This window comes from Solea senegalensis, linkage group LG4, assembly GCF_019176455.1.
Source record: "Solea senegalensis isolate Sse05_10M linkage group LG4, IFAPA_SoseM_1, whole genome shotgun sequence".
NCBI lineage: Eukaryota > Metazoa > Chordata > Actinopteri > Pleuronectiformes > Soleidae > Solea > Solea senegalensis.
The window spans coordinates 24229493-24241768 of record NC_058024.1 but is presented as its reverse complement, the minus strand read 5'-3'; the positions used below and the strand labels follow the sequence as shown (position 1 = coordinate 24241768).

The window sequence follows — 12276 nt, the reverse complement described above, 5'->3', positions numbered from 1 at the left end:
TGTCAAACACATTTGGGTCTGAGACAATTTAGAACTCCTTTGTTGGCGTTTTTCCACCTCAGCACAGCACTGTAATTTTGCTTTTCCATTAGCGATAGCATCTGGTACGTTTTTTTAGTACCTGCTCAGTCGAGCTGAGGGGAGGCGGTACTATTAAAGTGAAAAAACGCCATATAAGGTCAAAGGTGCTAAATGACTCATTTATGACCTATCACCCTGACAGTTGCATCCCACACACCAACAGTCATTGTAAAGTAATAATTTCAAGCCCATGCATTTTAAATTATTCAATAATGGAGTTGAAATCTAAATTTTTTGAGAAAAAAATAAAATTAAATAAACTTAAAGACCTGGTAGTATGAGTCATCCTTAGATGCCTGATCAGGAGCGGACACGCTGACTGCAACTGTCCACACCTGGCATTAAAATGCACTCTAAATTCGTCTCCTGTGGCCACTTGTGATGAAATCTCACACCTGCAAGGGACTTCATATCCGCTCACAAGCTCCAGAATTCTGACTGTACCCGTGTTGATTGATGACGTGTTTGTGTGTGTGTCTGCACGACCATCAGGAAGGAACAGAGTTGGGAGGACTGTATGCATCAAAGCTTTAAGATGAAATAGGATTTGAATCATCAGAAGAATGTGTTGATCAGACTTTATATTACTGTCAAACAAACTTGGTAGGCAGTCTCTAATGCGTCTTGAAGAATGTGGTCACATGCACCAAACCACCTCTGAATGTGGTTTTAAATGCAAACCCTGCAACAAATGACTGTTTTGTGCAAACACAGTGCACCTGTTGGAACTAGCAGAACATTTGGACTCAATTGCATGCAGTAATTCACATTATGTTTGAACACAAAGGTGTTTTTTTTACAATTCAATAAGTGAATAAAAATGGAAAAGCCTAAGCAACAGCGAGTAATCAAACCAGGAAGTGGGGGGAGTGTATAAGGAACGGTCCAGTGTTCAGGAAGGAGATGCAGACTGTTTGTTCCAGGAGTACAAACAAAAGAGTCCAGAGGGGGGAATCCATCCAGGGAGCAGTGTGGATGAAAAAGCTGCTGAGTGAGAGAAACAGAGTGGAGCTCTGGATGATCCTGAGGCAAACAGGGAGAGGTGAGCAGGTAAAAAAAAATGTACGTCATAGGCATGACTCAAAGAGTTTCACTTCAACAAAGATAAAAAAAAAAAAAAGGCAGTGATTTAACCCTTAGTGCTTATGTGGCACGGTTCTGTGCTGCAGGTGCATCCATGGGAATAAAACCCAAGTCCTTATATGGACATCCTGGGGTGTGTGTGGTTATAGGTCACATATTCACATATTCGTCTTCTTATGTGCTGTTGAGTCAAAGTGATGATACATTTTTTTATCGCATTTTTTGTTGCGATATAAAGCCAAGTGACCTTTGAACTGTGACCTGTTTCACAAATTTCACAAATTCAATCCAATTTTAAACATTTTGAGTACTTTGAGCTCAGGTGTGTTTTATAGTTGGTGAAAATGAAAGTAAGACACTCTATATTGCACATTTTTATAGCCTCTGTATTGTATGTTTAAACATAGTAATGGAAGAAAGCAGCCGAAATGCTCTGTGTTGTAAGGGTTAATTACTGCAGGGGGTGAGAAACCGATGATATTCAGTGAATAGAAGCGAAAATGCCAGTTTGAATTTTCTAGAACAATTTATTTTCATACATATTTTGAATACACAGAAATATAATTCAACAAGTCATTTTGAAATACAGAACATAAATAACCAAGTACATCAACAGGGATCCACAAGCTCCAAAGACTAACAATGCAATGTAAAATGTATATGATTATTTTTTTTAAAAGAAATAAGGCCCTTTTTTGTCAAGAGAGTCCCACAATGAGTGTTCAAAATGATCTTATGCAGGTTAGTTTATGCCTGAAGGTTGTGTTTTGTGTCTGGTCAGCCAGGTGAGTAAAGTGACAACATTCATCTCATCATAATAAACCCAAACAAACAAGTTCTTCTTGGAATCAACAGAGATCATGTCTGGGTCTGATAACGTGAAATCAGGCAGCTGCGTAAAGTGTCTTCCAGCACAGAGTTTTGGTCCGCCAGTATCCGGCCAGTAACAAAAACATAAATGTAAATAAAGTTGTATTATTCATTCAAGAAAACACTGTTTTTTTTGTACCATTGTGTGAATTAGATCCTAAGATTTATTGATTATGTACGAGTGGTCTTAAGTAATGTCATGAGATAAAATATATTAGTTTACTTTTCTATAAACATAACAGTTTTTTTTATATATATATATAAAGTTTTATATTTTATGTAAAAGGTTAATGTGATGGAGAAACAGAACAGTATATATGATTAAGACTAAGTCTGTTGTATAAATATATATTTGGTGCATTTTGTAGTTTATAGAGTGCAACATTTTAAAAACAAGTTTAAAAATAAAGGAATAGTAAGGTCTTTAGATAGCATGATATGTTATATAATAATAATAAAAAAAAAACAGCTTTTGTTATTGTTGTCCAGGAGGAAAAAAAATATGCCAAACTCTTAAACACAGATGCATCATCTCCCAGTTCTCTTGTCACTTTTCCACCAGTTTTTAATTAAAGGCCAGTGTTAGTGCTGACCAGAAACCAGATTCACATGGCAAGATTTGCACAGCATCCTCCCGTCCAAAGGAAAGCAGCCGTGCTCATTGGGGTCAGGAGAGAGCTGAATGACACAGACCTGCGGACAAAAGTCAAAGACTGACTGATTGACTGGTGCTGATGAAAGTGTGTGTGTCTGGGTGTGTTTGAATAGTTGCCCGTGTGTCTCTACCGTGCACTGTTTGCACACAGAGCAACCTACCTCACATCTGTAGCAGTTCTCATGATAGGAGCGTCCCAGACATTCAACGGTGAAGCTGTCGGTACCGTCCTCTTTAGGAATAATTAGCTGGTTACAGGAGCTGCACTTCGGGGCATACTTCCTTCAGGGATGATTAGAGGAAAAAAAACAGTCAAGATAATTTAAAAGGTCCACTGTGTAACATTTAGGAGGCAGAAATGGAATATAAACTGGGAATGGGAATCGGTATTGGTCAGTATCGGTCATCGGATTGTCAAAATAACTGGATCAGATGTCGGACAGATAAAAACTCGAGTTTTTGATGTCGGTATCGGACACAAAAAAGTGTTCTCAGGACGTCCCTAAACTTTGGTGCATGCGCAGAACGCCAAGTCTGACTCAAGTCTGTACAAGCGTGCAGGAGTAATCAGACTATGAATGAAGATTATCAGGGTATGTTAGTCTGACTAAGACCGGCTCAATTTTAGTCCGACTAACATGTTTACATGACATGAAAAAAACCTGTATTATTATTGTCGTAGTCTGCTAAAGTCGGACCTTTAACATGCATATAAACACACCGACTGTCTGCTAGTGAAGGTCACAAGGTCACAGTAGCCTGATGCTCATGGCAAAGGGAGGAGTCAGCACAGGAGTCAATAAACACCCTCAGTCATTGCAGAGTCAATGGACGCCAATTAAACACTAACCCACTGGTGAAAGAAAACAGTTTAAACTCATGATTGAACTGCTTTTTTGCCCAGGGCAGTATGAACTCAAACCTGTAGTAGTCCTGGAGACAGTAAACCTCTCCAACTTCCCCATGGGCAAAAGATTGCTCTCCAATCTGTTGTTTACACGTCGTGCAGGTGAAACAAGACGGGTGGTACGCTCGTTCAAGAGCCCGGATCACATGGTCTGTGATGACCTCTCCACATGCCCAACAAAGCTCCAAACTGGCCTGAAAGACAAGATTATGTCAGCATTTTCAATCACTTCATTGAATTCTATTTTCTCCACTTTCCAACCTGCCAGTGGCTGCAGTCTTTGGAAAACCATTGGTGTGGTCTCTAACAATGACTTGCACGTGTGTTCGCAGCTTTGATAACAACTGTATCGTGGAGGCCGTGTTGATTATTGCTCGTGTACCTGGTAGCAGTCTTCACAGAGTGGGATCCCCGCCTTGTTGTAATACTGTTTACCAGCCAGAGGAATGTGACAAGACCTGCACTGGAAGCATCCGTCGTGGTACGTCCTGTTCAGGGCCTCTATCGCGGGTTGAGAGAGATCCACGGGCTTACGACAGAAGCCGCACACCTCTGAGTTGCACACAAACATGAAGCGTCAGAGCAGGTTGTAACAACGTTCGCGCTGTCAAAGCAGAAGATAGTAAATAGAGATCATGTTACCTTTACTCTCTCTGCTTGGTTCTTCGCCGTTCTTGTGAATGCCGTGGGTTTGTTCAACTTGATTTAACCCACTTGTTGGTGTGATTGTTTCCACCTTGGAATGGAGAATGTGAAAAATCAAAGTCTAAAATGAGTTCACATTTATGTTGGCTGGAAGGAAAGAGGGTTACTTAAGTCAATGTAATACATTCTCAGTGTATAACACTATTAAAATTAAGATATTAACCATAATATTTGGGGGTAAATAACCAAATCTCTAAAGTATTGGACGTTATTTCACTGGCCCGAAATGTAAGTAAGTAAAGTTTATTTATATCACACCATTCACAGATATGGAAGACCAAGTCAAACACATAAAATACAAAAAATGGTTCTTATAAAGATAGGAACCGTTTGGAAAGCTCTATTCGTGCATAGTTCCTAAAGTTCTTCAGATGATTTATCCACTACAGCTAAATACATCTGTTCCCCCCCAGTTATAATGTGTTTTGCAGACGATTCTTTACAACCACTGCAGAATATAATACAGTATCTGTGAAAGTTCTGGAAAGGTTGTAATCTGCCACTGTGGGAACAAAAATTGGGATTGTTTGAGTATTTAAACTGCAAATGACATCGGTGATGAGACATGATGACGATGATGATGATGATGATGATGATGACGATCAGCAGCACATACCTCTCTGTCGTTAACTGGCTGCTGGTCTGCGGTCAGACGAGGTGAGAGAGGCGTCTGGACAGGAGATGGAGGATGTGTTGATTCTTCAGGGAGAGCTGCTCTCGGAGATGAAGAAGGTACGAGAGCGGCAGGAGAAGGAGGAGGTGGAAGGTACTCTGGTTCGACAAAAGGACATCAAGTCACTGTGTGTAGCAACAAAATCCTCCCTAAGTTCTAATATACAGAATTAAAGACATTTAAACACCATGTCAAAGAAGTTTTCAACTGAAATAGCGAATAATAACACTACACTACAATACCATTGCACTGCTGAAGCACAACCAGAGGTGTCTTTTTTCCCTCCCGCTCATTCTTCTGTCTTGTCCAAACCTGGCGTCTTCATTACCCACAGTGTAGCTATTGTGGCCTGGAGCCACAAGCAGAGCAGAGACCAGGATCAGGAGCTACATAACTCACCTCTTTAAAACTCCACACCCTCAGAGTCTTCGACCCCTTCAACCAAATCACAAGGCTGCAGCGACAAGTGACTTTATACTTTTATACGTTTACAGTTGTATTATAATATGTAGTATAATATCCGACACCTGCACCTGCAGATTGTGATGCATTTAAATCTGTGGAGTTCTGACATCTTGTGGTAAAGGACAGGAAAGAAAGTTGAAGTTCAATGATAAAACAAAGGGTTTTAAAAGTAGTTTATGATTGGTTGACAAAGACGGCATCACTTAAAGGTAGCGGGAGGTTATTTTCTGCAGCATTTTTATACTGTATTGCTTAAAATCCTCTTCACAACCCGATTGTAACCAATGAATGAATGCATTTTCAGTCAACTGTGGAGCGGACAGGCCTGTAAAAACATCATCCAATCATAGTGAACGGCCCGAACGCATTCATTGGATCGTGATGCATCAAACTGCCATCTGCCCCTCCCTCCTGCGCGTACCCCCTCTTCATGCACATGCTCAGAAGACAACGCCAGAGCTTGTGCGAGCTCGCTAAATCCAACGAGACAGTTGCAGCAACGTTATGGCAGAAAAGGAGCCAACAAATGAAAGACAGTTTTTAGGAAAAGCTACTGCCAAGAAAAAGGCTGGTGCAGAGCGATCCAAGACCAGCATGAGCATCGGCACTGCGTTTGAACGGCGGCGGGAACTGAACGCCCAGCAAGGGCTGCAAAATGTTGACATGGTTTCTGTTTCTACTGGACCGGTAGGTTAACTTTATGTCTTTGTGAACTTCTATATTCTGTATTTGTTGTTTTCCAAGTATCTAAAAAAGTTAGCGTCACCAAAAAGTACCGAAAGTTACAGATGCTGTGTGAGGCGTAACTTCGGAGGGAAGTCTGAAGAACTTTTTAACTCCAAGTGTCGCCTGCTCTAACTGTTTCTCCAGGATCTCCAACCCCTACTTTTAAACCTAATCTAATTCTGACCAGTGCACGTCCATGCAAATATTTCAATACCTGCATCATCTCTGCTGTCTTTCTGCAGCTTTCCTCTAGTGGGTCCAGAATGAGCAGGTTTGGGGCTGAGAGGGTCTGCGACTCGGGCCGAGGGTCCTGCAGGAGCCTTGTCTTTGCTGTCCACACAGGCGGCTGAGGACGGGTCTTCTCTCCTGTGTCTCAGGGCGGGGATGCTCTCACTTGCACTGAGTCGCACAGCGGTGTGCTGCTTGTCTCTCGCAGGGCCGCTGTGAGCTTGGAGCACGGGCTGCTGCGGCTGCTGTGTCACGGTGGCTCGGTAGGGAGGTGCCAGGGTGATGAAGACAGAGGACACCATCCTTTTTGGCGGAGCTGCTGATGCCATGACTGTATGTAACCCGCATACAGACTAACAGAGGGGACAGGACATTGATTATCACGTCTGAAAAAACTGCTCGGGACGTGTATTGTTTCACACATCTGTTTAAAAGGACGACCACAGCGCAGAGACACGGAGACACATGCAGTCGTATGAGTGAAAACACCACTATTAACATTATGTTCTCTATAAGCTCAGTAGGATTTAATTCAAGTGTACACACCTTCTAAGTCAACTCTGTGGATGCTCTCGCTTTCACTTCACAGACATAAATGCTCACACCCACAGAAGTGTTTACCAAGATAAATGGTTTAAGAATCACAATCAGCTGTTTCCTTAAGTTCACTCACACTGTTGCTATGACCTACCTGGTAGAAACTGTGGTCTGAAGATGGCTGTCTCTGTTTTCTTCTTCTCTTCTCTGCTCTCTATCTCACTCTAACTTCTGTTTTCCCTCCTATGAGCTGCCACACTGAGAAGACTTCAATCCGGCAGAGAGGGCGACTATCTACAGAAGGCCACTCCTTTTCCTTTGGTACCTCCCTCCCCAGCTCCCTCGCCGGCCACCGACCCCTCCTCCCTCTCTCAGGCTGAATGACAACACCACCTCCTTCCCAACCGTAAAAGGTGAACAGTTAATCTTGGGCAAAGTGCAGTGAAAACATGACACATTTGTCCACTAGGAAAACACTGCTGGCATGCACATACACACACACACACACACACACACACACACACTGGCATGCACGCACGCCCACACACACTTGCTAAGTCATGCAGCAGTTGTGCAATCCAACCAAGTACAGAGCAACTTTGGGCACATGTATTATGCAGCATCATAAAGTGTCTGATAAGCGTTTCACCCTTAAATGGACAAGCAGAGACACACAGAGACACCTCCCTCTCCTTTATCTCTGTGCATGCCAGCAGGATGTGACTCTACCTGCCTTTACTACACACACTCACACTCAAACTGGCCTCCCTCTCCTCACTCCTCTCTCTCTCTCCTGCACAGCTCTGCCTTATTGTTCTGTCAGCTCTTTTTTTTTTATTTTCCCTACCTCCCTCAATGAGTCTGCCTCCATTTTTCTTCTCCCTCTTTCCTTCTTCCCTTCCCCCCACCACATTATATCACTTTAGCCTTGACTTACTATCAGCGCGTCGAGGCATTATTTCCATTTATTGCCTCAGAAACAGGAAAAGCCTGGGCTGATCACACAGCAGTACATGTTGGACTCTCTTGATTAGGTTTCTGTGTTCCGCTCTACAGGAGCAGCAGCATTACAGTGCAATGAATCATGGCATTGTGCAAGAGGAGATGTTGGTCTATTAGGCGAGGAGGAGGAGGAGGAGGAAGAGCTGTAAGAGCTATGAAAAAGCCACATTGTTGTGTTTGGGGGTTCGTATCAGATCTGCTGATCAGCAAATATTGTGGTTAGAACGTGGAGCCAGATCTTGAGAGGTCTGCTTCCCGTTCTAAAGACTCACACAAGAGGATGGACCCGAGAAAGTTGAGTAAAACTTTGCAGAAGAAGAAGAAGAAGAAGAACGGGGCAGGAATGTGTGAGCGAGGGCAAACGGGAGACGGAGATGAGGAGAGTGATGGGGGTCTCTGTTGTTCCAGCTCTGTGCAAAGGAATGCTGAAGTGATGTCACAGCTGCAGGAGGGGGCATGCCTTCCGATGACACAATCCCCCCAGACTTCCACGCTCCACCCACCCAGCAGCCACAATCATCAGCAAACCCCTTAAAACCCCGTCTCACTGCTTCTCCTTTATGACTTTGTCCTCTGTGTTGTGGCACAGTGCAGCACAGCATTGGAAAGAAAGAATGAAAGAATGAAGGGGGGGAAGTCACAGGAAGAAACACAACAGGCTGCAGGAAACATTGCTTGTTTGTGATTACTGCTGATGCTGACTTTCTACTGTAAACATCTGCAGGGGCGGAGAAACGAAACGAGAGAGAATGACCGAGAATGTCATTTCTGCAGAGGATTAGTCTTGTGAAAGTTCAAAAATAGATTTGCTTTGAGGAACAGGCAGACGAGGATGTGGGGAGGTTATGAGAGAGAGAGAGAGAGAGAGAGAGAGAGATTAATGAGGAAAACATTTAAGTTATTGAAGGGGAAATAATGCCTTTCAGTTTCTCAGGAGAATTTGCATGTTTTCCCCGTGTGTGTGCAGATTTTCTCCAGGTTTCTCCAAATTCTTAATCAGGGTCAAACTCAAATGACCTGGGGGCCATCTAGTCTGGACAGTTGGGTTAAGTGAAAAAATAAAAGTCTGGGGGGAAAAGCAACTTTTCAGTACATGTGGACAATATACGCTTAAAATGATATCATGATTTTTCCATCATGACATAGTAACAGCAATTTAACAAAAATAAATAAATAAATACAGATAAAACATTCAGATGATAGTTCACATAATTTCAAAATAAAGGCATTTTTGTTGCTATGGAACCATGTATAGTTTACAATAAAAATGTATTCATGATGCAAAATGTATCTAAATGGAAAAGAAATTCAGAAATAACTTGATATTAAGTGGTGGGCTGCATGAAATCAATTGGAGGAGTGCCGCTTATGGCACACGGGCCACGGGTTTGAGACCTCTGCTCTAAATGGACTGAATTGACAGCAGGTGTGCGTGTGAGAGTGAATGGTTGTGGGTGTGGGATTGGCACCAGCAACCCCAGCGATGGAGTTGGAAGGAGTTTCTGAGGAAACTAAAGCTCAAAGAAACGTGGAGCCTACATTTCTCATGATACAACTGGATATTTACTGGATTTATCTTTCACACCTCAATGAGAACCAATTAAAATGATCAATGTTTGCTCTTCATTTGTTCCTAATATTCCAAAGGTGCCGGGGTTTTGTAGGGAATCTTGTTACATAGAATATCTGTGAAAAACAAACAAACAACAACGCTGTGGAATCACTGTAAAATAAACAAACATGAGCCAAAAGACAGAGAGTAAAACATCTGAGTCATCACATTTGCTGAAATGACTGAAGTAAAGGATGAGCTCCAGTAACAGTCAGTACACAGTGGTGAGTAAAGCCACAGTAAACCATTTATTAATGCTAAAATTGAATGTGTTTACACTGGAGTCAGTAACTGTCAGTAACCATTAACTGTCGCCTGATGATGATTGGCTTCTGACTTCTCTGGTTTTGCGTCCCGAGGTCTGTTGGTTTTTCCTCGGGCTGGTTTCTTCTTGTTCCTAGAAGTGAAACATAAATGTCAACAAACAGAAATAAATACAAACAAGAGTCTGGAGGACACAACACAGACCTTTAAGACAGCTTGCAGAAGGTCATGAGAGGGCAGCAGACAGGCTGCCTCTCCCAAGAAGGCGATGAGGACGTGCAGGACGTCAGACCAGTCGCCCACAGTCAGCATGAGCACCAGCACGGCTCCGAGTCTCAGCACAGCAGTGTGAACCAGAGCCTCTGCTCCAGTCTGACGATTCTGGTTCTCTGCATGAAAGTGACAACAATGAGCTTTGCTTCAGTTTCCTTATATTTGACCTCTTTAAACGTTTTAAAGAGGAAATGTTATTCTTGCGTTACTGTAATTGAGAAGTTTTTTTCTGTGTACTTTGACTGATAGATGATGTGTTTACACTCATGTGAAAGAACACCAACTTTGTTAAAAAAGAAATAAAAAAATGTTAAAATTAAAACATTGTGTTTAAAGTGATTTTAAACTGGAGGCTGATTCCTGAAGATGTGGCCGTTTTATGATGAGCTGAAACAAACATTTTCAAATGTTTAATGTCTTTCATGTCTGCACAACATGAGGATTTCTTTGTGCTGCTTCCTGTCCACGTCGAAAAAGAGATTCTTCATTTCAATGGGACATTTTCTAACTTATATTCCTCTAAAGATTAAAGGTTTTATAACAATATTTATGCTTCTCACTTTCTAAAACTACTTAATAGAGTGCTTTTTCAGTGTAATGTTAGAAAGGTTGTGCTAGTGTGTTCTCTGTGTTCTGTGTGTGTTTGTTTTGGATTGGATTCCATACCACAGAAATACAATTACTAATTATTAATAAATAAAAAGTCTTAATATTGTTGTCTAATGTCTGCTGAGTCTTGAGCAGCTAAATCCTGCACCCTGCGTCTCCGTTCATTTTCCTAGAGGACCAACTTTCATTTCCCACACCTCTTCCCTGAGCATCACCTTGAATATAGGCCACCAGCATCGTGTAGCAGAGAGTCAGTGGAGTCCAAAGCTTAAGTGCATCCTTCTGGGACAAGAAGTGGTCATAAACTGTGGCCGTGGAAGCCACATTTGCAATAGCAAAAGCCAAGACAACCGCTCTCTGCAGCGAAGCCAGTATGGTGTGTCCGCAGGTCAGCAGGGTGATGCATTTCCCACAGTACCGCTCTGTGCTATGCAGTGGGTAAAGTCTGGCCACATGGCTCCACACACTTTGGCTGACACTTGCCAGTGCCCAGCTGAGTGCAGCTGCCAGTAGCAAGTTGAGGGAGCGGTGTGGAGCCCCCTGATGGAGAAACGCTAGAGCACAGGTGAAGCAGCAGCCCAGGGAAAACTGGCACTGGATCTGGAGGAGGTCGAGGCCTCTGCTGGGAGCATCCTGAGTCAGACACATAGCGTTAGAGGGATTTAAACGTGGATTACGAGAACAAGAACTCACCCTGAATGAAAACTGAGTCAGAAATCTGCGTCTCATTTCAGTAACTCACCAGACCTGCTGACGTCCAAGAAGAAACCGCTCGGAGAGAAAACTCCAGCACTAAGAGAGACGAAACCCTCGGGCCCACCACAGACAGAACGAGCGTCAGGGACCAAAACTGTAACACCGCTCTCCATTTCCCCTCCAGTGGACTGACAGCTGAGGATAAACTCTGTTTACCTTCACTTTCAGAATCACTGTGTGGACAGAGAGCTTGTATATTAACATTACTGCTCTTTCAATCTCTTTTCGTGACATTCTATTTCTGTTTTACTCACCAGCATGTTTGAAGAAAGTAGTAAACTCTCAGCAGACTGCACAGCACTGATACCCCACATGCACCTATGAGACCTACAGTATACAAAGCCACAAGCAACACATAAGTCACTATAAGAATTCAAAATAATGCCCTTTTTATTGCCACAGTGAGAGAAAACAAACACTGACTCACCTTGAAGAAAACAGTCAATAGGGTTTGAATCAAACAGTGTCCTTTCAGAGGTTCCCAGGATCCAGGAAAACATTTTTGTACGTTTTGATCAGGAACACACGCACACAGGAAGACGCGTTAATGAGTGACACTCATGCTGCCACAGTCTGAGAACATGTTCAGTGATGGAAACATTCAGTTTGTGCTTCATTCCTGAGGCAGATCTACACTAAAGTTGCCTTCCTTCCTGTTGATCGGGTCTGAGTGCACTCCACGCTCCAAAGGTCAGATTTGATTTGATTATAGTAGAAGGCTGTGATTAAAAGTGGCTGAAAGCCCCTTTTTTTTAAACAGGGTGATAAGATTTAAAGAATGATGAAAGACATTTTAACTGTGTCACAAAAATCACACTGTGCTTACAATC

At 42.7% G+C, this 12276-nt stretch overlaps 2 protein-coding genes across 2 annotated transcripts; both read right to left on the bottom strand.

The window, feature by feature from the left end:
- Nucleotides 1–1870: 1870 nt before the first annotated feature.
- Nucleotides 1871–7192, bottom strand: fblim1 (filamin binding LIM protein 1). Its single transcript, XM_044024082.1, has 8 exons — nucleotides 7085–7192; nucleotides 6380–6746; nucleotides 4918–5072; nucleotides 4239–4332; nucleotides 3979–4148; nucleotides 3612–3790; nucleotides 2851–2971; nucleotides 1871–2727 (listed from the first exon to the last, which is right to left on the bottom strand). Exons 2-8 carry the CDS (start codon nucleotides 6720–6722, stop codon nucleotides 2617–2619), a joined length of 1173 nt encoding a protein of 390 aa, XP_043880017.1. The 5' UTR covers nucleotides 6723–6746; nucleotides 7085–7192; the 3' UTR covers nucleotides 1871–2616.
- Nucleotides 7193–9769: 2577 nt separating this feature from the next.
- LOC122768288 (transmembrane protein 82-like) lies at nucleotides 9770–12231 on the bottom strand. Its single transcript, XM_044024174.1, has 6 exons — nucleotides 11874–12231; nucleotides 11701–11773; nucleotides 11433–11619; nucleotides 10906–11323; nucleotides 10013–10197; nucleotides 9770–9941 (listed from the first exon to the last, which is right to left on the bottom strand). Exons 1-6 carry the CDS (start codon nucleotides 11944–11946, stop codon nucleotides 9849–9851), a joined length of 1029 nt encoding a protein of 342 aa, XP_043880109.1. The 5' UTR covers nucleotides 11947–12231; the 3' UTR covers nucleotides 9770–9848.
- Between the last annotated feature and the right edge of the window lie 45 nt (nucleotides 12232–12276).

Excerpts from the sequence above, each read along its gene's own strand:
- fblim1 (XM_044024082.1), bottom strand. The coding sequence starts at position 6,722 with ATGGCATCAGCAGCTCCGCCAAAAAGGATGGTGTCCTCTGTCTTCATC. Across the intron at positions 4,333-4,917 it reads AGCCAGTTAACGACAGAGAG|GTGGAAACAATCACACCAAC; the intron begins GTATGTGCTGCT and ends CTCCATTCCAAG. Across the intron at positions 4,149-4,238 it reads ACCAAGCAGAGAGAGTAAAG|AGGTGTGCGGCTTCTGTCGT; the intron begins GTAACATGATCT and ends TGTGCAACTCAG.
- LOC122768288 (XM_044024174.1), bottom strand. The coding sequence starts at position 11,946 with ATGTTTTCCTGGATCCTGGGAACCTCTGAAAGGACACTGTTTGATTCA. Across the intron at positions 11,774-11,873 it reads TATTGACTGTTTTCTTCAAG|GTCTCATAGGTGCATGTGGG; the intron begins GTGAGTCAGTGT and ends TGTATACTGTAG. Across the intron at positions 10,198-10,905 it reads GCTGGTGGCCTATATTCAAG|AGAACCAGAATCGTCAGACT; the intron begins GTGATGCTCAGG and ends ACTTTCATGCAG.